The sequence below is a fragment of the Bombus affinis genome, chromosome 7, assembly GCF_024516045.1.
Source record: "Bombus affinis isolate iyBomAffi1 chromosome 7, iyBomAffi1.2, whole genome shotgun sequence".
Lineage (NCBI taxonomy): Eukaryota > Metazoa > Arthropoda > Insecta > Hymenoptera > Apidae > Bombus > Bombus affinis.
In genome coordinates this window covers 11870476-11892987 of record NC_066350.1, presented here as the reverse complement: position 1 = coordinate 11892987, position 22512 = coordinate 11870476, and the positions used below count along the sequence as shown (strand labels likewise).

At 34.9% G+C, this 22512-nt stretch overlaps 5 protein-coding genes across 6 annotated transcripts in view; 3 read left to right on the top strand and 2 right to left on the bottom strand.

Annotated features, from left to right (window-relative positions):
- Positions 1 to 404: 404 nt before the first annotated feature.
- Positions 405 to 5620, bottom strand: LOC126918952 (jmjC domain-containing histone demethylation protein 1-like). The gene is made up of 7 exons (XM_050727564.1): positions 5373 to 5620; positions 4985 to 5264; positions 4221 to 4908; positions 3819 to 4143; positions 3435 to 3732; positions 3047 to 3342; positions 405 to 2972 (listed from the first exon to the last, which is right to left on the bottom strand). The coding sequence occupies exons 1-7, from the start codon at positions 5421 to 5423 to the stop codon at positions 1959 to 1961; spliced, it is 2952 nt and encodes a 983-aa protein (XP_050583521.1). The 5' UTR covers positions 5424 to 5620; the 3' UTR covers positions 405 to 1958.
- Positions 5621 to 5755: 135 nt separating this feature from the next.
- Positions 5756 to 8138, top strand: LOC126918964 (protein sly1 homolog). Its single transcript, XM_050727595.1, has one exon. The coding sequence runs from the start codon at positions 6108 to 6110 to the stop codon at positions 7995 to 7997; it is 1890 nt and encodes a 629-aa protein (XP_050583552.1). The 5' UTR covers positions 5756 to 6107; the 3' UTR covers positions 7998 to 8138.
- Positions 8139 to 8258: 120 nt separating this feature from the next.
- LOC126918996 (cilia- and flagella-associated protein 73) lies at positions 8259 to 9842 on the top strand. Of its 2 annotated transcripts, none has more exons than XM_050727670.1 (4): positions 8259 to 8509; positions 8729 to 9017; positions 9107 to 9346; positions 9430 to 9842. In XM_050727670.1, exons 1-4 carry the CDS (start codon positions 8394 to 8396, stop codon positions 9757 to 9759), a joined length of 975 nt encoding a protein of 324 aa, XP_050583627.1. In that variant the 5' UTR covers positions 8259 to 8393; the 3' UTR covers positions 9760 to 9842. The 2 variants fall into 2 exon arrangements, with proteins under 2 accessions (XP_050583627.1, XP_050583626.1); XM_050727669.1 differs by having other exon boundaries at positions 8590 to 9017.
- On the bottom strand, positions 9801 to 13141 carry LOC126919021 (coiled-coil domain-containing protein 63-like). Its single transcript, XM_050727706.1, has 7 exons — positions 12828 to 13141; positions 12220 to 12600; positions 11807 to 12141; positions 11172 to 11395; positions 10760 to 11022; positions 10346 to 10635; positions 9801 to 10184 (listed from the first exon to the last, which is right to left on the bottom strand). Exons 2-7 carry the CDS (start codon positions 12568 to 12570, stop codon positions 10004 to 10006), a joined length of 1644 nt encoding a protein of 547 aa, XP_050583663.1. The 5' UTR covers positions 12571 to 12600; positions 12828 to 13141; the 3' UTR covers positions 9801 to 10003.
- Positions 13142 to 13787: 646 nt separating this feature from the next.
- The window catches only part of LOC126918970 (bicaudal D-related protein homolog), a 28833-nt gene continuing 20108 nt past the window's right edge, over positions 13788 to 22512 (top strand). The window contains exon 1 of the mRNA XM_050727607.1: positions 13788 to 16284. Within this exon, the coding sequence (XP_050583564.1) occupies positions 16045 to 16284 (240 nt within the window). The 5' untranslated portion in view covers positions 13788 to 16044. The remainder of the gene's footprint in view (positions 16285 to 22512) is intronic.

Sequence of the window (22512 nt, the reverse complement as noted above, 5' to 3'; positions counted from 1 at the left end):
CGAGCAGGTTATTTCCAGAATGTACAAGCTATATTTTTTCAACGATGATATTTTATTTAGAGTACAGAATAACATAAATCACTACGTTTATTACAGTTTCAACGAAACTGCAACTACGCATTAACATAGTTTGAAAAGAACGCTTACCTACATCTAACATGACGTATGATAAAATCCCTAGTGATGCTTCTTACACTGGCGTCGCAAACATTTCACTTGCATATAGTTTACATTACAAGCGTATAGTCATCATTGTTAACAAATATATCAAATTTTTGTTTCATAATTATATGTTTATTCAACAATATCTTTTTTCCTATTTTTCTGTTGCATCGACATTTCTGCTAATACAATTAGAAAAGGAATGTAAAATGCCGAAAATAAATGAGCGAAGATGATGGCGGTATTTTTAAAATTCAAAATTATATTTGAAAAATCAGAATATCACTATTGTTTTCCAATGGGTTACATATTCTATATATATATACAGTAGTGTTATAGTTTTAGAACATTATTTGTATCTTAAATGCTCCTAAAACCTGTTCCATTTATAAAAATTTTACTCGTCATAAACAATCTGACAATAACGAGTATAGTGAAACTGATTACACCGAAGCTAAACTGAAAAAAATATGCTGAATTTTAATCACGGGTAAATCGTGTTCTTTAGAAGATATTTTCACAGAGATGATACAAATAATGTGAGATACTTTAATTATACAGCTAGAGTTAGTTTGAAAGTGCAGGTAATTAAATTCTTATTGCTCGGTATTATTATCACTCTTAAATTACGTACATAATACGTACGCTAACAAAATAAAATGGGAAGTAAATTTATTAAAAAAAAAAAAAAAAGGAATCACGTATATACATTCGTTTACATAAAAACATTCGACATTACGTTTAACATAGTTTGCGTCGAAAATTAAAACATTTGTGTAATATACATGTTTTTCAGCATAACGTTAATTATGTATCTAATATGAAATAGTATAATCGAATACGTTTCATTGCGCGTTTTCGTTTTTATAATTAGGGTATGAGTTTACATGGTCAACAAACTGCTTTACTTTTGCAACTTTTGAATGAATTAGTAATCTTCATGTTGGACACCTATCCAAACACAGCAGAAATAAATATACCTCTTCTTTTGTAGCAATATATCGGCGAATGATAGCGTCGGTGTATTAATCTGCTGAGTTTTTCATAAGAGTATGAATGTTAATATGTTTTTTACCCGCATTTGTATTTTTACATCCACATAGAATTACAAAATAAATACTGAACGTTCGCATTTTCAGCAGTACGACAGTAAAAATTTCCATATCGATGTAAGTATTATATTTCGATTTCATAGAATACTGAATATTAAGCGAGTAATGATTTTCTTGCTTGGCAAGGTTAGTAGAACCTAATATTTCGCTTTTATACAATTTTAGTATTAGGAATGCTAACCATTGCTATATTTCGACGTATTTTAGATTCAACTAGTGTAGGTTTGTATTAGTCACTTATAAATATTTTTTTTTAGAATCTGCATTACTTATTTAATATCCTGTATTCGTGAAAATACTTCTGAAGAATGCACAGAGCTATCCAGGCATAAAGGAAGACAGCATCTACCATAATAAAAAGCAGAACATAAAAAATATTTTGGTCATTTTAAATCATATATAAGCAGTATTTTCCTTTTTTTTTCTTCGCCCAGATTGCACGGTGACATCGATAAAACTGAACATTATCAAATAGAAATCCTATACTAATCAGGTCCATTCTCTTATATTATGAAGATGCGATATAGTGTTAATGGGTTTTTGCGATAATAAATAATTATTAATTGAAATCCAGTACTAAGTTCATTGCCATTTCTTATGGTTTTACACGGTAACCAAATTGCACTTGTCGAAAGTCTTCGTAACAGTTTAAAAAAAGGAAAAAAAAAGAAAAAATACATGTTTTCATGTAACTTTAACTTCTGCTTTAAATTTCTTTTCTTCTACCAATTTAACATCAGTTACATGCAAATTATGAATACTTTTTGCAGCAAACTTAATTACAGATTGAGTTGAGACTTGAGTAGTGTGTCTAAGATCTAAACGTTTAAGCACTTTACATCTCGCCAAATGATCTAATGTTGCTTCCGTAAGTAATCTACAGTTTGCCAAATTCAATGATGCCAGGTTCGTCACTGCTTGCGCTGGTGGAGTTGCTAATTGAGCTACACCAGCATCAGTAACTCTACCACAAGAAGAAAGATCTAGTGTCTCCAGATAAGGTAAATGTTGAACTATATATCTCAAAGCTACATCAGTTATATCACATCCAGCCAAAGATAAATTTTTAAGATGTTTTAATCTTGAAGTTTTATCGATTAGACCAGGCCTCGAATCTGTAGGTGGACTGAGCACTTCTCTCAAACTTGAATCATTTAGTCCAGATACATGACTTAGATCTAAGGTAACAAGTGGTGGACAAGTGCATGTTCTTAAAGCACAGACTCCAGTCCACGTACAACCTTGTAAAGATAATGTTCTGAGCTGTGGTAATCTACTTAATAGCCAAGCTAATTGTCTTTTAGTAACATTTGTCCAGTCAAGGGACAGATTTTCCGGTTGGCGGCGTATTATACCAGTTAAGTGTAAAGCTGTTAGATGGGAATGAGACATATCCAATTTTCTCCACAAACTAGGATCTATACTATATCTGGCCCATGTACGGCAAACCAAGGCACAATTCGCCAGGTCCTTTATATTTAAAAATCTAAAAATAGCAAGTAATGCTGTCTTGTCATATGCTAAAGATTGTCCATTAAAATCGGGCCCTGGTCTTTGAACAGGCGGAAGTGGAACAGGCCTAACCACCACGTGGGGCCTCTTCAATGACTTACTACTTGAACCAGTTAATTGTACAGCTAATTGTGTACGCAAAGCTGTTCGCTGTTCACCCTCAGCCGGTTCTCTGTCATTCCATGCCTGGAATTTTTTGTATAGAAACCATGAATAATTTCGTATTCTTAGACCGTTTCAGATTCCATTTGGGGACTTACATCGCTGGGATCGGGTCTTGAACGTTTACTTGGTGTGGTAGCCCTTTCAGAATCTGTTGTGGGTGCTGATGAAGCTGCACTAGATACGGAAAGTTTTCGAGCACGAGCCTTAGGTTGCCGTGGTCTACAATCTAGATTTCGACCACTTTCACAACACTCGGGACATTCCCAACTGTTCGGTAAATCGTCGCTAACGGTTATGGTTTGTGGATCCAGTCCTATACATTCAGGATGTACAATGTCGAAGCATATCGAGCATTCTACTAAACTTGACGAAGCTGTAGGTGTTGGCTTTCCTGTATCGAAGATTAAAAATGAAGTATCTCTACTTATTACCTTAACAATAGATTGATAATTCATCGAAAGAAATAAAAAAATAAATAAGTACCCATTAACGGTGCAGGCGGTTGACCCCAACCATCTAATCGACAAACTTTACAAGCTGCAGTAACTGGAAGCATGGGCCTCAAACATTGCCTCATTAAGCACGTTTGTTTGGCACGACCACTTCCACCAAATTTTACCATATCTTGACAGTACATACATTCTCCACAATCAGTTCTTGTACATGCTTCGCACTTCTTACATCTAGTACGCCTTCGTCGCGGAAAAGCTCTTTCAGACTTTTCTTGTGAGTGATGTCTCTGAATCTTTGTAAAACTTTTCTTAGTTATCCTCAAGCGTTCCTGTTATACCAGTGATGCCATAAGATATGTGTAAATATGATGTAAGAAATAAACATTATTAATAAAATTTAACATTTTATACATACTCTTTCAGCAATTGTCAAGGGAGGTGGAGATGGTAAAACAGCATTCCCTGTTACAGCTGCTTCTGGATTATCATGTCTATGTTGCTCTACTAGACATCGAACATCATGAATTAAGGCAACCGGATCACGAATTAGCTCAGGCACATTCTTCTTCGTAGAAGGTAGTGAATGTAGATACATAACTATTGCTTTTAAACCATGCAATTCAAATGGTGTTAAATGTACATGTTGGTGGTGTTGTGGTACTGAATGTTGACGTTGTGATTCAGAAATATCTAAGTGACTTCTGCCTAGAAGAACATGAACATATCTCTCCAAAACATACCTGTAATAAATAACAAAAAATCGCTGTATAGATAATATAACAGATTTCTTTTGAAGCTCTTAAATAGTTCATCATACCATAACATTTCGGTGAAAAATGGATATCTGAATTTTTGTGGCACTTTTGTATGTTCTTCTACTTGCGCAACTTTTAATTGTTTTTCAATACCAAAACTGTGTAAAAAGTTTCCACCAAATACTAAAGAGTCTTGAGGAGTATACACAGCATGAATCCAACCAGTTGGAATAAACAAAGTCATGCCAGCTGTTAAAGTTATCCTACCACATCTGTCTACCATATCTCCGAAGAATACATCAGATTGTTTACCACTTAATACCCATTCTTGGTAAAGAGTCAAATTCTTTTCAGTAGGAGGAATAAGCCAAAATATTTTACCACCTCTTAAAATGTGATACCAAACACTGGTTCCACCAAAATCAACATGAAAGTCTGTATAACAACCCTTTACAGACATGAGACAATACTTTTGCACTTTTGGATACATCATATCTTCCAACAGATTTGTAGATTCCACTTGTGCTTCTTTTAGGTGTCTTGGCCATACAACATCTACCCAATCAACCTGTCGCACTATTTCAGGTGATTGCACATAATTTTCTAACTTGGTATGACTGAACTCTAATGAAATTACATTTAATAGTCGCTCTTTGTTGGGATCTTCATAATACTTCTGCCATTCTTTCATTGTCATATCTTCATTCTTCTGTGTATTAACATCCATTACATCCAATATCCTTTTTGAACCTGACAAACATTGACAATGAATATTTTTGAATAATCTGGATATCAAATAAAATATGTTTAACTAAATCAAACATACCAACACAAGTCCTGACATCATTCACAGTAAAATTTGTACTTGGGACTCTTAATCCCAATCCAGATTTATCCCTAAAGAGCAATGGTATGCTCAGACCATGCTTTTGCAGGTATGCTAAATTGAATTCAGAACCTGCCATTTCACGGAATAACCCAGTGAAATTGTTAAGGTTGTATCTTTCACACTCGATTTTTTCGTCGAGTTGGAAAGTCCTACGACCCTCAATTTCCTCATCGCCTATGGTCCAGTCGTCTGTATATAACTTTCGAGTTCTTTCTCGCTACAATAAAATTCATGACAAATATGATTTTTTTGCAAAATTTTGCAAACTTCATATAGAACAATTGGAATTAATGTTAAATTAAAAAGTTATGCTAGGTTTGTTTACCAATTGACGCCTTTTTGGCAGAGAAGTAGAGTCATCGGCCATTGCAGACATGCTGTCAGAAACGTATCACCGAAATCTCATCGAATATTCAATGTATATTGTCCTTTGAAGGTCAAACTAGTTCCTTTAATATTATATAAACACAATCTCGTTTATTATTTACATGTCACGCACAATAGTCTAATGTTAACATCGAACTTTTCTTTGATTTTACTTTCCCAGTAAAATGAGGTCGCCATTTTGTTGCCGGCCAATGTTACCAATAAGAGCCATAAAAAATCTCGCATCATTTCATATAATGTTATGTTACATCTGGTTATATATATATTTAAAAAAATACTTCCCTATTTTTACATAGTATTATAGGACATAAAAGTATATATTTTTTAAAGATATTATAATTGTAGAATTTTTAATTATATTTCATATAAGTGATATTAGCAATGATCTAGAGATTTTGCATCATTTCAGAGAACTATTGATGTGTTCCATATTACAGTGTTAAGTCCTAGTAGTATTACATTGTATGAGTATTTTTTGACAATTTAGAGTTAAGAATCGAATATTGACATATTTATTTATATTATGGTGTTTTAAATCTTTTATTTTTCTTATATAATCACAAGATATTAATCATAGAGAGTTGTAAAGATATTTTTTCATCTATAAAACTTAAAGTATTTATTAAAGCGAGGAAAGTTTTAAAAAATAAAGATCTCAATAAACGGTTTAACCATGATGAGCCTTCGTGATAGGCAAATAAATGCCTTAAAACTGATGTTAAATCTGAATCAACCGGAAAAAAAATTAGAAGAAGCAATACCAGTGTGGAAAGTTTTAATTTATGATAGACTTGGACAGGATATTATTTCGCCATTAATATCTGTAAAAGAGCTTAGAGAACTTGGTATTACACTCCATATGCAATTACATTCTGACAGAGATTCTATTCCTGAAGTACCAGCTATTTACTTTTGTGCACCTACAGATGAAAATCTTGGTAGAATTGGTCAAGATTTGCAAAATGGGTTATATGATATTTATCATTTGAATTTTATATCACCAATAACCAGGCAGAAGATGGAAGATTTAGCAGCTGCTGCATTGCTTGGAGGTGTAGTGTCAAATATTCACAAAGTATTTGATCAATATCTGAATTTTATATCATTGGAGGATGATTTATTTATCCTAAGACATCAAAATAGTGATGTCATATCGTATCATGCAATTAATCGGGGTGAAGTAAAAGACACTGAAATGGAATCTGTAATGGAAATTATAGTTGATTGCCTTTTCTCTGTGTTTGTTACATTGGGTACTGTACCGGTTATAAGATGTCCAAAAGGAAATGCTGCAGAAATGGTTGCTAAAATGATTGATAAAAAACTAAGGGAAAATGTTTGGGATACAAGAAATAATTTATTTGAAAGTGAGACAACTGGTCATTATAGTTTTCAAAGACCACTTTTAATTATATTGGATCGTAACATAGATATGGCAACACCGTTACATCATACATGGACCTATCAAGCATTGGCGCATGATGTATTAGAAATGACATTGAATAGACTTGTTGTCGAGGAAAATGTGGGAAGATCTCCTGCAGGAGGAACACGTTCAAAGACTAGAGCTTATGAACTAGATAACAGAGATAGATTTTGGTGTCAACATAAAGGTAGTCCATTCCCTAGAGTAGCTGAAGCTATACAAGAAGAGTTGGAACAGTATCGTACTTTTGAAGATGATGTTAAAAAGCTCAAATCATCTATGGGTATTGATAATGATAGTGAAGTAGCATTATCAATGGTTTCCAATAATACAGCACGTTTGACAAATGCTGTCAATAATTTACCACAACTCTTGGAAATGAAACGATTGATTGATATGCATACATCAATTGCAACAGGTATTCTGAATTTTATAAAGTCCAGGAGACTTGACACATTTTTTGAATTAGAAGAGAAAATAATGAGCAGGCAAACATTAGATAGAAGTGTATTAGAAACAATAAGTGATCCAGATTGTGGTACTCCAGAAGATAAATTACGTCTTGCTATTATATATTATATTTGTACAAATATGTCAGACAGCGAATATAGTAAACTTGAGACAGCATTATTTGCTGCTGGATGTGACTTAAATCCTCTAATATACATAAAACGATTAAGAAGTTACACCCGAATAGCAGAAATCCAAAATAATTATGAAGGTGGTGGTACTAAAACAGTTAGTATGTTTTCAAAATTAATGAACCAAGGATCATCTTTTGTAATGGAGGGAGTAAAAAATTTGGTTGTTAAGAAGCATAATTTACCAGTCACAAAAATAGTTGATGAATTAATGGAATCAAGGCAATCGTCTCAAGCAGATGATTATTGTTATTTAGATCCAAAACTCTTAAAGCCTACAGAACAAATGCCAAAGAACAGACCAACATTCCAAGATGTAATTGTTTTTATTGTTGGTGGTGGAAATTACATAGAATATCAAAACCTAGTGGACTATGTAAAACAAAAAAGTGGGGCTGGGGTCAATAAACGAATCACGTATGGTTCTACAACATTTATTAATGCAAAACAGTTACTTAAACAACTTTCACTCTTAGGACAAGAAGTTCACTCGTAAAATTTGCATATTATACAATAAATATCTGAAAATACTTATTTCCCATTCCCTTATAGCGTACAGTGATTTTCCACATTACCGTAATTTACTCTTTGTAAAAATGTAAAATAAATAAAATACGTTTAATTATTTTAAATACAATTTTTCTAATTGTATTTACCTGTCATTGAACTTGTTACATCTAATACATGTCGGTGGTCCAGATGTATGTTCAATTAAAATATGCTATATAAAAATCTAGGGATTTTTGACCAGTAAAGAAACAAACCTGTATTTCAAATTGTTTGATCAATGGATTATACATACAATTAACATCTTCTCGTGGAATATTAAAAATTTAGTGAACATCGTATTAAAACATTCATTTTTATTCACATCGCTTTGTACTAAATTAAAATGGCTACCATACAAGAAGAAGTAAAAAATTTTATTCGACGAGCTGTTATTACAACAGACCCGCAAAAAGCTGTCACGGAATATTTCTTCTCGAAGCAAAAAGATCGTGATATTAAGTAATGTAACAAAGAAACTATTTCATATAATCAATTTGCGATACATTACAAGTATATTCTTTGCATTCTTTTATTTTCAGTTCGATAACAATTAGGAAACTGATGTAAAATTTTATGAAAAAGGTTGTCAAAGTATCTTATTTTTATGCTTTTTCTTTATATAATTAAAAAAAAGCTAACATTTCCAAAGATATGTGAGTTTTGTCTTTTATGTATTAGAAAGTATCCTGAATGGGATAAGCCAAGAGTTTACCCGGCATTAGAAGTAGTTAGAGCGCGTTGTGAGTTAGCAAAAACCGAAGAGAGATTACGTGCAAAATGGGTCGAACAAGAGAAAAAGCGGAAATTCATGGACGAGCAATGGGACGAGATGAGACGTCAGGAATTGTTCCTCCGAGAATCATTTATAAAATTCAACAGATTCGTGAGGGAAAATCAAGAAAAACGCGATCGCGCGGATAGCAAAATTAAAGAAGAACGCGATCGTCAAGCAAGTAGGATGGAAGAAGTAACATATCACAATAAAATTAATAAATAAAATTATTTACGTAGTAGTGGAAATATAATATTTTTTATTTAGCAGAGAACATGTTTCAGATAAAAGAACTCGAAGAAAAATTAAGTTACATGAATGATGTTCGAGATAGGATGAAGAAATATGTAAAAGAATATAAAAAATATCATGATTATTTAGACAGGGTCATTGTCGAAACAGGCGAATTTCATTCGATTTTTGAGATTTTTAATCGTTACGAAACTTTAATCGAAGCACGAACGATTTTGTCCGAGCATCAGGATAAAAATCTCGAGATATTAGAAGAAAGGGGAACAGAAATGGTAATTTTCTTAAGATATACTTTATTAGTTTTCCATTTATAATTGTACAATGGAAAGGATGCGTATCTCTTTTTTTTTTATAGCATCATATGACAGAGGCAAAGTCACAAAAAATTATGGGGTTGAATAGTAAATTAGCGCAATTACAAGCAAGACGCGATTGGGCAGAAGTACAAGCTCGTAAATGGGAAACAATCGTGGCTGAAATAAAAGTAACTGCAGCGGAGAAAAATTTGGAGCACATGCAAGTAAAAACGTGTTGCTGGAATCTATATCAACAGATCTGCAAGAGAAAGGATATTCCCGTGACTGTAAGCAAAGATGACGTCGAGCAACAGTTAAATCATATTAAACGAACCATTCTTGAATTAAAACGAATCATAAGAGTTGCAAAAAAACGCGCAGCGAAATAAGAGAATCGTTTTACTTGAAATTACTTGTCCAGCTACTGTAAATAAATATTCTAAAGAAATTAAATATATATATATATATATAATACTGATAAGTATCTTACTATTGTTACTAAAAATTGGATTGAAAATTTATGGCGGAACAGTTTTACGAGTCTCACAATTACGTCGATGATTCGGCCAATTACCTTGTACTTCGTAAATGTTAATGATTGTGTATCCAATTTATAAGCTTTCTGTTACCATTTTATTGATATCGTTTCTGTATGATTTTTCTAGCTGCCGGTAAATGACAACCAGATATATTATGCAGGAGTTCCGAGTAATCTTCTTCGAGTCTTTGTTTTAACTTTTTAGTAGCTTCATCGCGCGTTAATGGCTGTTCTAAACCTTCGGATACGATCTGTAATTCTTCTTTTTCGATACATCTATACGATTTAATTTTCTCAATAAATATTCGTTATAAATATTACATGCAAAGAAGCTAAACGAAAATAAAGAGATAAGAAAAATTCAAAAATATTGGAAATAGGGAAGGATAAGAAAGGAAGGAGAAATAGATGGAGGTAGATGGAATCGAAGGACTTACAAGGCACAGGGTTGAGTAGGAGCAATATATTCAATAGGAGGCACTTTCAATCTTGGTCTTCTCTCTTCGTCAAGTCGCAATTGTTGCGTTCTGGTAGCTTTATCTAACCAATATACTTTGTGGAACATCTGAGTAATACGTTTTTCAATGATTTCTAAGTATAGCATGACATTACACGTTGTTATCTGTTCATTATCACCTAACAGTTGTAAGATCGGAGAATTGTCACAACGAATTGCTTTAAAGAGAGAATCTATTCCTTTTAACAATTTCTCTATTACGTCGTCGCACTGAAACAAATAATAAAGTTACTCATTTAAACAGAAATATATAATTTTTAAGGAAATTCAACGTCGTGGTTTGATTCCGTAGATTTTGATTCTCTGATATTCGATGAAATTAGTAAGATATCACCTGTATCAGATTTTCTTCAGCCGCATCAGCGAGAGCGGTTTGTTCTTCAAGTTCTCGTTTGAGTTTCTCCAATGTTTCGGCCTGTTTTTGATCAGTAACTTCGTTCATAATTCGTGCGTCTTGTATAGCTATCGTCAACTGAGCCATCCTCGACTGGAGACCTTCCAGTTCATCGTTTAATTCGTTCACATAACTGAATAAAGCGAAGTTTTCTTCTTCTTGCTTGATAAAGTACGCTATGAGCTTATCGACGTCGTGCACACCTACAAAAATGATTATTCGTTACAAAAATTTACTACTTTTGAATTTTAATATTATTTTAATGTTATTATAATATTAATACTAATATATATATATTTTAATATTATGTTTCGTGTTGTTTCGCGATATATGTGGAAGAAAACACAAATACCGGTGAATTCTTTAATCAATTGTAAGATATTTTTATAATTCTCGATCTTATCTTGTTTCTCTTCCATTTTCGCTTTCTTTTCAGCTGCACGTTTTGCATTCAAATCACCCATTTCGCGGTATTGTCCTTTTACACCAAGAAATTCTTGCAATTTCATTTCATTGTCCATTGTTCTTTGTAATTCGCACATTTCGGACACGTGAGCCTTTAGATCTCTTAGCCCCCTTTAAAGAAAATGATATTTCGATGTTCATTTCTGTTTGAAAGATTGTACACCGTCACCGGAAGCAACTGAAGTGTAAGTCAATTAATGATCCGACAAATAAAATATTGGATAACCGATGTAGAAGCGAGATCACCGGATGTTATCACGCGTCATTGATTTCCGATCGTTACTCTTGGTTCCGAGTTTCTAATTCAACGATGGATAATTCGTTCGACGTGAAATACGAATAACTTTCAGGTCATTAATGTAATCCTTAGAGTTATGGGGACAACGATCCAATCTTTTCAACTTTCGCAGCTATTCGTTGGTAAAGAGTGTCGTGAAACTTGTGGCAACAATACTAAGTACGTTTCTGTGTAGTTTTCATTTTATACTAATATTCAAGATAAAAGATTCTTTAAGAGCGTACCTCTCACGAAGAGCTTGAATCTTGTTCAATTCTTCGTCCCTTTGATTGAACGCGATGGTAGCTTGCTCTATTAAATCATTGATTATTTGTTTCCCGGCGTTTAATTGATTGATTAACTTATTCCAAAGCATTGTGAACTGCGATCTTTCTTTCAACATATTTTCAATTTCTTCTCGAAGCTTTTTGTTTTGAGCAACTACAACATTGAATCTTTTCGTTGCTACTTCCAGTCGATTTTCCAATATATAAACCATTTTATTTTGTTGTAAAGATATTTCTTTTAGTTGCGTGTCTGTCCTAATTTTTGTTTTGAAAATATCAACCTCTTTTGATAACTGAAAATAAAGCATTTTAATAGTATCGTTTCATCTTGAAACATTGATGCTTGAAATCAAGATCAACGATTGATAAACCTTGCGAATTTCATTATCGAGCTCTGCTATTTCCTCTTTCTCCGTCTTTATCATCTCGTCATATTTTGCTTGCGTTGTTAACATGCACTTTAATTTTTCTTCCATTTCCTCATCTTTACGAACAAACGTTTTCGAAGTTGCAGTTTTAATACGAAGAACGAGTTCTGCCTTTTCGTACTCCAGGCGATTAATCATGTTCATTTGACTGTGCAGTTGTAATTTTGCATCCTCTGTACAAGCACCTCGATCATTTTCCATTATCCTATACTGCCTTTTCAATCTTGAAAGTTCAGCTATAGCTATCGTCTCAAGTTCTATCTCGTCCGGTATATGTTGCAGTTTATGCGCCATTATGGAGCTTTATTTTTCAATAATTACAACCTTTCAAAACATAATACGATTTTGTTATATTTTTATCACTATCATTTTCCTTTAAATGTTAATTTCTTATCTCTTTCGACATACAATAAAAATACACGTTACAGTTAGTCTACAATTTCTCAAACTTTATTTATTGAGCAAGCTTTATTACAAACTATACACTACTTGTTGTTTAAGATTCTTTTCATCGATCGACGTCTAAGTATAAAGGTTAGTGCGAAACTCACTATTTATTAATCATTTATAGAAAGTTACGCTCAATGGATCCGAGATTTTTCCGGAAGTTGGCAATGTTCGCATCCGTGTCTTCCTCACCGTCCACGCAGATGATCTTTAGGATCCACGGAGAGGAAAACACTTTCCCAATGTAACTGTCGATGAGGTTCAGCGGCGACATTTGAGAAACACATCTGCCACCCTATATAGTTCTACTAGTTGTACGTGCGGCACCGTTATTCTTTCTTGTTGATGTTTCCGGTTGCCAAGCACCCTCTCAGGGGTGTACAGTAACAGGATCCTCGTTTTACGAGTTAGCGAAAAATGTTCAAGTGATCTTTCATCGTTATACAAGAAAGACCGGTTTGCAAAGAATTAAAAAAAGCATATAACGAAGAAATATATCGTTTCTAAAAAAAAAAAAAAGGGGAAAAATACAGTACAGAAAGATTAAAATGATTTGTCGAATATCAAAGTGACGCTTTACTTCTTCTGATAAGACCAGTTACTCGAAAAACCACTAGATGGTGCAAGCCGTTTAATAATAACTAATGTTATTAAATAATTACATTACCAAGAACGCCTGATTGCTAACGAATAGTGTCATGTGATCACCAGCTCCTTAAAAAAATGTAAATTTCATTACATACTTTTCCTTTAATCGATCTATTACTAGGCAGTTTGTAAAGTGCTGTATAATAATGTAAGTTTCTTTCTTTCGCGAAGATGCATCTCTTTTTTTTCCATTCGTTCGTCCAATTTCACATTGGAATTACAGTGAAACTGCTCGAATCATTTTGTATGAAACATATTTTCTAACTCTCGAAAGAGTTTATTTATTTTGTGCTATATTAATTTATAGGTCGATATAAAAGAAAGTAATAGGAATTTCAACATTTATTTTAACATAATACATCGGTAACAGCGGTAAACGTAGGAGGATCGTATGTTAAACACGATCCATAGATTTCGTGAGATCGAGTCAGGTGGCGGTTCGACCAGGTGGGTCAAGCAGTGGGGGTAACGCTGGTGGTGGGTACAGCCAAGGGAGAGGTTAGTATGCTTATAGAGGGAAAGGTCGACAGGTCGATTGTCTTATGTTTTTATATAAAATCCTGTCACACTGTATTTTTTCTTATTATCCCGCGTTTTATTTTCTTTCTATAGCCATTACAATGCGAAGAACAAGTGAATACCGAATACTATGCATACACGATGCGAGATAAACGTAAATTACTCGGAAGATAATCTAATGCGATAACGTAGCGTCGGTGGTGATACGAACGATCACAATCGAGATACATAATTACAGCGAGGATCGAATTTAGCAGTGCGAGTGAACGTTTTCGTAGCGGAACGCGCCTGACCAGTCGAACGAATTACTTTCAGCCGAGGTCTCGGAGGTGGGAGGATCTCTACTTGGCTGAGAAGCACGGCGCACGATTCCGTAATATTTATTTTCTACTGGCGGCTAGTGAGTCACTACCTGGCCGACCACGGTGCGGCGAGCTGGTCGCCTCGTGTGTCCGTGTCCTTCTGCGCGTGCTTCTTGCAAACAGTGAGTTCACGGTGACGCTACGAGCCAGTCGAGATTGTCTTGTACAGAAGGACCTGCAAAGGACAACGAGAACAAAGGGGATTATTGGTGAAAAAGATCATTCTCCTTCCACGACGATCGTATCGATCTCACGGTGATCCTATCGTTTCCACATTGTCGAAATCCAAGACGGAACGGAATACAAAAGCATCATCGTCTCATTGAAATCGGTATAGTTCAAGTGTTAGGCAGAATATTCTGAACCACTGACGTCATATTTATGGAAGGATAACTGAAAACAAGTACAGCACTTGTTATGTTGCGAAGGTTATATCGATATTCGTAAAAATGGGTCGCAGAATACGATCGACAACAGAACGCTAGTATTCCTTGATATATTAGTCTAATGTACAACATTGAGTTTCAGGATACTACGTTGAATCGTTGTAATTTTATTAGTAGTCGAATACAATTTGTGCATCGATCAGTGAGCAGTGCGGCAATTTTTGCGTGTGTATCGTACCTGGAAACGATCGTGAGCAAGACGGTAGAGGGGTTACGTCCGTATGTTATACCCATGTTGGTCGTTTCGAAGCGTGGTTACATTGTTGACTTTCTATCGTAAAGTCAGGAATCGTTGCTGCCTCTACGTTCGCGTGTAGTAACGAGGAAACGGAGCAGAACAACGGAATTAGTCCCGTAACAATTCACCTGGTTTTTTCACTCGTCGGAGAATGTTGCATTGACAATCGATTGACAATCGATCGACAAGCGATCAGTCGAATGTCGATCGATGCTAACCTAGGATTTTATCGCGGCATATCTCGCAGGGACTCTTTATTTTCAAATTATTTCGAATTGAGTCGATCGTGCGAACGTGCATGTGTGGTGCGACGAATTGTGTATTGGCTACGATTTATGGAAGTATTCGAGAGCAATATACTCGTCGGGAGATTACGTCCGTGAGTGTGATCACAGCTGATCGTTCCTGATAGTGAGTGACTTTACTGATCGGCGAGAGAACCTGTTTAGATTCCAACGTGTCGTGCACGAGTCGAGGCGAGGAAAAAGTGAACTTCTACGCGGTCTTTATTTTTGCACACGTCGTGTAATTTATTTACAATATTCGAAGGTGAGCGGTATGACTCACGTTATTCAACTGTTTTCGAAATTTTAAATCAGCGTGATATTCGCACAACGCACATTCGAATATTTCTAACTTGAAGATAAGCTACCTTAGTTATCAAAGCTTTTAATCGTACAGGAAGAAGCAGTTAAAGATCCCACTTTATATTTTATATACTTTGTCGAGGAGTCGATACATTTTCAATTACCTGCATACCATACGCCAACGATTTTCTTTGATAAAAAATGAAGATTGAGCAAGCTTCGATGACATCGCTTTTTCAGTGAGATTTTAGATATGTATATACTACGTATTAATGTCAATCATCCGCGACACATGTATCGCGTGGTACGTGACATTCAAACTACGTTACTTCTATTGGATTGCCCGTGTTGATTAGTGTGTATACTCGCATTTTGTGCATTACAAATGACTGTGACGTTGAGACGATCGGCCACCTGGTTTCGCGAGTGTCATCATTACGAACAACGATAAAAGTCACGCGTTGGCCTGACACGTGACATTCGATCGACAATTGGCGGGCGTGTAACGACTCGCTACCACGATGCTACCGAAAAAAGACGGCCATCCGGAGCCGTACGCTCTGGAGGATATGATATCCGACCTTCAAGCGCGACGAAATTCCCTAGATCAGGAGGACCTCGAGGATCCGGTAGAGCTTCTAAAAAAACGCGATAAAGATCTTGTATTAGCCGCAGAATTGGGAAAAGCGCTTTTAGAAAGGAACCAGGAATTAACCAGACAGAGTGAAGCACTCACCGAGGAGTATTCTTCAAAATTAGAGGTAAGCTTTTATTTGAAGTTGATCGGTTATGTTTTTGAGTTTCTAGCCCCTCATTCTAGTTACTTAATTACTGTATCATGAAGTTATCACATTATTATAACACTAGATATACTTCGTTGTTAATTTCGTTGTTAGGAAACGATATTCACTTAAATCTCGTTAATTTACCAACTGCAAAACGAATTGTTATATTGTATATGATATTACCAATGAGAATAAAGAAATTGTTGCGAAAATTACGAGAGATTCCTTTCTTATATGTATGATACATTTCCATTGCGTCTCATGGAAGGAATTTTGTGTAATAAACAGCACAAGTTTTTTAACTACTATATCAATTTGTGTTGTGAGAGATAAAGAAAGTATCTTATAATTGGGTACGATCAAGGTAGTCTGTTTAATCAAGAAAAAGGAAAATATAAGACGATAAAATCGTTACCTCGCGATAGGTTCGTTTATATCGAAATCAATGTTATAGCTGAAAGTGATATGGCATAACAGTTCGTCGGAAGATTAACGGCACCGATTCGCATTGCGTAAGGGAAGGTTTTATTAGATTAATCGTGGAGGAGTGGTTTGCCTCTAGAGTTCTCATACAGACCGGTTACACACCGTTTCATTACACTGAAAGCTCGCATTAAGGGAGTCGCCGTATCATCTCGTATTAATAGAATAAAAAAAGCCTCTAACTGATCTATGAATAGTGTAGGTAGAGCTATAGGATGACTGTATGCCAGCACGCGCGTGAATCGTTGAAAAAAAAAAACCTAATCAACTAGCTGTCCTTAGTCTAGGTCATTCTAAAATACGGTTATCTTTTCACAATTATTCTTATCATAAAAGCTTTAACGCGTTTATTTTGTACGTTTCAGATCAGAAACTGCGTGTATTTTTACGATATGTTCATGATATCGCTTTGATCGCGCCAGTAAAGCAAAAATCATGACGTTAAAAAAGAAAACTTCCATAATAAATAACAAAGCATATATACGCACGTAAGCATAAGTACGTAAAGTTTTACAATATGGCAGTAGATCTTGCTTGTTAGCATACAGGATGTTTATGCTATTAATTACTCAGTACTTTTCCTGTAGTTGGTAGATTTATGAGAAACGTGGCGGAAAACAAATTTTCATTATTTTTTATGCGCGATATAATGACTTGGAGAATGAAGTACATATTTTTAGGATTTTATAACACTGTATATATATATATATATATAAATAATAGTATTTTCTAACTGTACACGATAAATATACTTATATATATATCTATATTTATCGTGTACAGTTAGAAAATACTATTGTTTTGGATCAAGTTTTGTCTTGTCATAAGAAATGGTAAAATTGTTTCTGTCATAAAAGGCGACCTCCAAGAATCACTTATAAAAGAAAACAAAATATTTGGGATTGTGATGATAAAAATTCGATCAGTAACGAACATTTTATATTCATTTGTTTTGAATGGCACTCGAATATTTCCCGAAAGAGTCAAGTGGATCGGTTAGGGTTGTTGGAGCGGCTGCCTCAAACGGTAGTTTATTAGCGAGCGATTCGCATTGCGTGTGCGCATTCTCCTGCTGGAAGTTTTCATGACTTCTGCCGACTTTTCACAAGAATGAATCGAAACAAGGAAAGAAAAGAAAGGAGAAAAACGAAAAATGAAAGTCGAGGTGCAGGCTCGCGAGCGGATAAAACGTTTCTCCGCGGATTTCGCCGGAATCGGGCCACGGGGCACGACTCTGAATTTCAAATGCACTTTTAACGAGTGCCGTGCCGCGATGGAGATTCGAGATCGTGGCGGACGATAAATTTATCTGCGAAAACTAATGGCAACGCTGACATTGAGCGCAGCGTCATTCGTTGATAAACTTCTCTCCGTCACGTGTGCCGATTTCATTTTTCACCTTGTCGCGTCGCTTTCGCGTTCGGTGCGACGCATTTGTACCGCGATCAACGTGTTACTTTTCTCTTTCGACTGCTTGATATTGCTGCGACCGACAGCTATATAGGAATAAATAAAAAAAAAAAAAAAATGATTTTACACAGTTTACATCGCATCTCATAACTATAAAATCACACAAAAGCTTCCAATTTCTATTTAAAGTCTATAAAAGTTCGTTAACTGTACCTCTGGCTATTTTAGCTTTTGTATATCTCTACTATTTTACAGTGAAATATTCCATTTTCACAAAATTTGACACTGAAATACAAAGATCAATAATAACGTAATTGTTAGCGTTTTCTTTCTCGTGTCCTTCACGTTGTATTACATATTTTTATGTGTTATTTATATACTATATCTAATTATATTATACCCAATCTTATTAGAAAATAATTTGTCATTTTCTTTCTCAAAAATTATATATATATATATTATAAATATTTTATATTATAAATATTTTATAAGTTTAACTGTTGAGTTTTACATGTTACTAATAAGATTAATATCGTGTTCTATTTTACACTTGGTGCCTACAGAATAAGAATCCAAAATTTTAAAACCGTTATATTCGACTAACAGTATATTATACATCAAATTGTCGGGAATACCAGAATAAAATTTCCAGATTTTTCGCCGTTTTTATCGTTAATTTTGCTCGTTGCCGAGTCACTCTTATGTGTCACGTAACTTGCAACTTGTGAAAATGTTATTAACAGCGCTTTGTTAAACGATGCTCGAGCAATCAGAATTTAAGGGAAAATCACGGAATCACTTATTTGAAGCAGCGGAAAACACGCTAATCGCAATAATCACGAATCTTCCTGTACAGTATTTGTAATTCTACCTAACTGTTAGAGCATTCAACGCGATTTTAGATATACATATACAATGGCTTTCCATGTATGTTTTTGTATGGAAGTCTCACGCGAGATCATTACTACAAGTGGAATTTATATGCATTCGTAATATCGTCCTACAGCTTGGAAAGCGTAAAATTGAGATGTTCGAACCACGTAACTATATAAATCTTTTTCATTAAAATTATGTATTCCGCGAAAAGTTATCGAGAGGCTGTGAATATACAATGCATGCATAGAAAAAGAAACTGTTTATAGTTATATAAACTATGCACATATATGCATATATGTAGGAAATAAAATGTCCGTTGACACTATCACATTGGTGTCACGTGTAAGTCGATCGATTATGTAAAATTTAGAAATTTGAAATTTTTTAAGAAAAGACGCCGGCTACTGGTTAAAGTCATTAGTATATTTATGCGGACGTCAAGATGTTGGTATAATGAACATAAATAACGAATAAATTTACATTCGGATTAACTTATTGCGTAATTATTACTGGAAATAAAATTCTGACATTTGGTTGGTATTTTTTGTGTCTCAAAGTACAAGAAACGTATCTTTAAATTTTATATTATAGGAAAAGAGAGAAATAAAAATTTGCACGATACAGTTATTGAATTTACGCCACTGAATTTGCTATAATATTTGTTACAATAATCAATCTCTACTTAACTTCAATCTTTATTTATTATAATCATAAAAACACGAATTTGTATACTATTGTGTTAACGTTCAATCGTAGATATTGGTTTTATTCTAAAAGATACAGAGTAGCTTGTCCGCATGTTGCGATGGCATGTAACTTGCCGACTTGGAGTAGGCAGTCGTACGGTGGTGGACAGAAAGCCACGAAAGCGTGGAAACAAGTCACTTAGGTCTTAGGCAACGTAACGTCAAAGACAATGCCCGGCACCACGGTCTGCCTGCCCGCGTACCCGCTTCTTCGTCTATCTTTCCGCGTTTTGCCTGTCACCGTATTTTTGACCTCCGGAGAACACGCTATGAGCACGCTCCCGTGTTTCTCTTTTGTCTTTGGTTACAATGCTAGTTACTCATGGTGCTTGGCTCACGCTTATAAACTGGGATTCAGTTCACTGGGTTACTTCGAACTTCGTCTGTTTGAGACTCGAAACTTTCGATCATTTGTCGAATATCGAAAAGATTTTTTGCAAGGCGATGGAATTAATGTACAGAGCGATTCAACACGAGGGAAGTTGGTTTCGCCGGAATGCGTATTTCTTGGAGAATTTCTATCGAATGTTATATTTCTTTCTGCTCTGGCTTTCATTCAATTTCGCTGGAAGGAAAAATTCTGGCGAGCGAAAGACAAAACACGCGAACATTACGATTACTTGGGCGTTCGCGATTCTTTTTATATTGCAACGTGATGCATTCCAGAAATAATTGTGCTTTCTTTCGAACGGATCTACGTGTCTTCCGCCTTGCTACCGGATATAATTATGGCTTGCGTCATAGCGATCGGCGAAGATGCATGGAATCGTCAAAGAAGCGACACATTCGAGAAAACGATATTTTATCGGTAGTGCATCGTCACTTTGGTCGATAAATATACAAAGCTAGAACAGTATCGCGTCAAAGATATCGTCATCGATTGTATCTCGTCGTTAATACCCGCGTTATTGCCTGCCTATTCTTACTTCGTTATGTTCACGTGCGATTCACGTGAATGGATTATTTCTGAAATGAACGATACTGGAGTACATTCTTATCCGGTATCGTTAAGAAAATATCCATGAACGCGTCGGTTCTCTCCTTTTTCCTCCGGTTTTTGTTCGATTTACTCCGCGCTGCTTTCAACAATTTCACTTTCACGATGGCCTTCTCGTTCATAAACGACGCACGACTATGCGTGAACTTGTCTAAATACACGTTGGTACAAGGTGCGCGTGTGAATTGCAAGAAGGGCTCGCATGAACCAGCCACGACGAGTCTTTGATCGAATGGTTACAATGTTTCGTTTCCGGTTACTTTAATTAAACCCGTTCATGTTACTTTTACAAGTTCGCGTATTCGGCGTTATCGCACATGTGGTGTATGCTTAAAATGTTACGTAAAGCCTCTAGAAAGCATTTTAACAACGACCGATCGACGGTTTCCCCGACCAATCCACCTCCAACTCGTCCGCCAGCTGTTTTTCTGATTCCATTGTATCGTGGTTTGTTATACCCTCGCATGAATTATGCAGAATCGAGTGGCAACTAAACGGTTGTTCGATCGTGTGTTATCCTTTTCGGACGATCGGTCGATGGCATCGACGCGTTGCGAAATATCCGATTATTTAATAATGATGCTTTCCGAACGTTCAATGGTAATCCTTTCGTGGCCGAACAACGAAAAATAGTATGGTAATCGAAGGAAAAGAATTTTAATAGCGAAAACGGACAATGGATTTATGCGTACAGGCGTTGAAACGGAGCTACTCACAATTAGTCATGGAAGAGTTTTGAAATTATGAAATTCAAATGTCGTTAATTTACCGGCGATTGAACTTTAAAAGACATCGGTTAGGAATTAATGTTTCTATCATTAGGAATTTGACCTGTGTTTTTACAATAGTTAACGAGACAAAGGACAGTGAGTTCCGTTTAAAGATTCTAATTAATATTCGCGTGGCATAATCTTGTAATGCACGCTTGCTTCATTTACAACTACGAATGATGTGTAATGGTGTAGCGTTAATATTCAATGAAATAATTATTCGGAAATAATTATTCTTTATATACAATAACGAGACGCTATTTCGGTTTTGTGTTTTAAAAAATTGTTAAATTTAATTCTATAGTTCCATATCTATGCTGGAGTAACTATGAAAATGAGTTAAATTAGGGTTTAGTTTATTGAATGGTATAATTTTATTAATGTAAATCTTTTGAAAGATATTCAAATTAAATATTGATTAGCTCTAGGCTTTTTATAACATGAAATTATCAGGAAATTATAAAGAAGTGCTATGTTTTAAAAATAAGCAAGATAAAATCGAACGAAGAACACAATACCGCAGCATAGTATTTCAGAGTTAAAAGGGAAGCAATGCGTGTAAGGATCTTTAAGAACTGTACTGTCGCTGTTCGATCTCCGGATCACAAGATTTCTCGATATTATACTTCGTTAGAGACTAATGAGAGTATGAATTGAACGCAATTGGATGATTATCGGGAAAAGTAGAACCGTTCGTAGGAACACTTTACACACGGAAAGGTATCAAAAATGTTCGTTATACAATAACAGAAAGCTATTCGTAGTTTCAAATTTCGAAACAATTCAACAAAACTGGAAAGTGTATTTTAAAAAGAAACAACGAACCTAACAGTTTTAAAAAAACTTCGTTAAATTATCTTATTAAATATATTACACGAAAGCTGCAATACTGCGAAACATTCGTCACATGTCTAATAACAGA

Bases quoted from the DNA above. Each gene is read 5' to 3' on its own strand.
- LOC126918952 (XM_050727564.1), bottom strand. From the start codon at position 5,423: ATGTCTGCAATGGCCGATGACTCTACTTCTCTGCCAAAAAGGCGTCAA. The intron at 3,733-3,818 runs GTATGTATAAAA...CTGGTATAACAG, and splicing joins CCTTGACAATTGCTGAAAGA to GAACGCTTGAGGATAACTAA. The intron at 2,973-3,046 runs GTAAGTCCCCAA...AAAAAATTCCAG, and splicing joins CAAGACCCGATCCCAGCGAT to GCATGGAATGACAGAGAACC.
- LOC126918964 (XM_050727595.1), top strand. From the start codon at position 6,108: ATGATGAGCCTTCGTGATAGGCAAATAAATGCCTTAAAACTGATGTTA.
- LOC126918996 (XM_050727670.1), top strand. From the start codon at position 8,394: ATGGCTACCATACAAGAAGAAGTAAAAAATTTTATTCGACGAGCTGTT. The intron at 8,510-8,728 runs GTAATGTAACAA...TTTATGTATTAG, and splicing joins CAAAAAGATCGTGATATTAA to AAAGTATCCTGAATGGGATA. The intron at 9,018-9,106 runs GTAACATATCAC...AACATGTTTCAG, and splicing joins AAGCAAGTAGGATGGAAGAA to ATAAAAGAACTCGAAGAAAA.
- LOC126919021 (XM_050727706.1), bottom strand. From the start codon at position 12,570: ATGGCGCATAAACTGCAACATATACCGGACGAGATAGAACTTGAGACG. The intron at 11,396-11,806 runs GTACGCTCTTAA...TTTTCTTTAAAG, and splicing joins ATTCAAGCTCTTCGTGAGAG to GGGGCTAAGAGATCTAAAGG. The intron at 10,636-10,759 runs GTGATATCTTAC...TATTTGTTTCAG, and splicing joins CTGAAGAAAATCTGATACAG to TGCGACGACGTAATAGAGAA.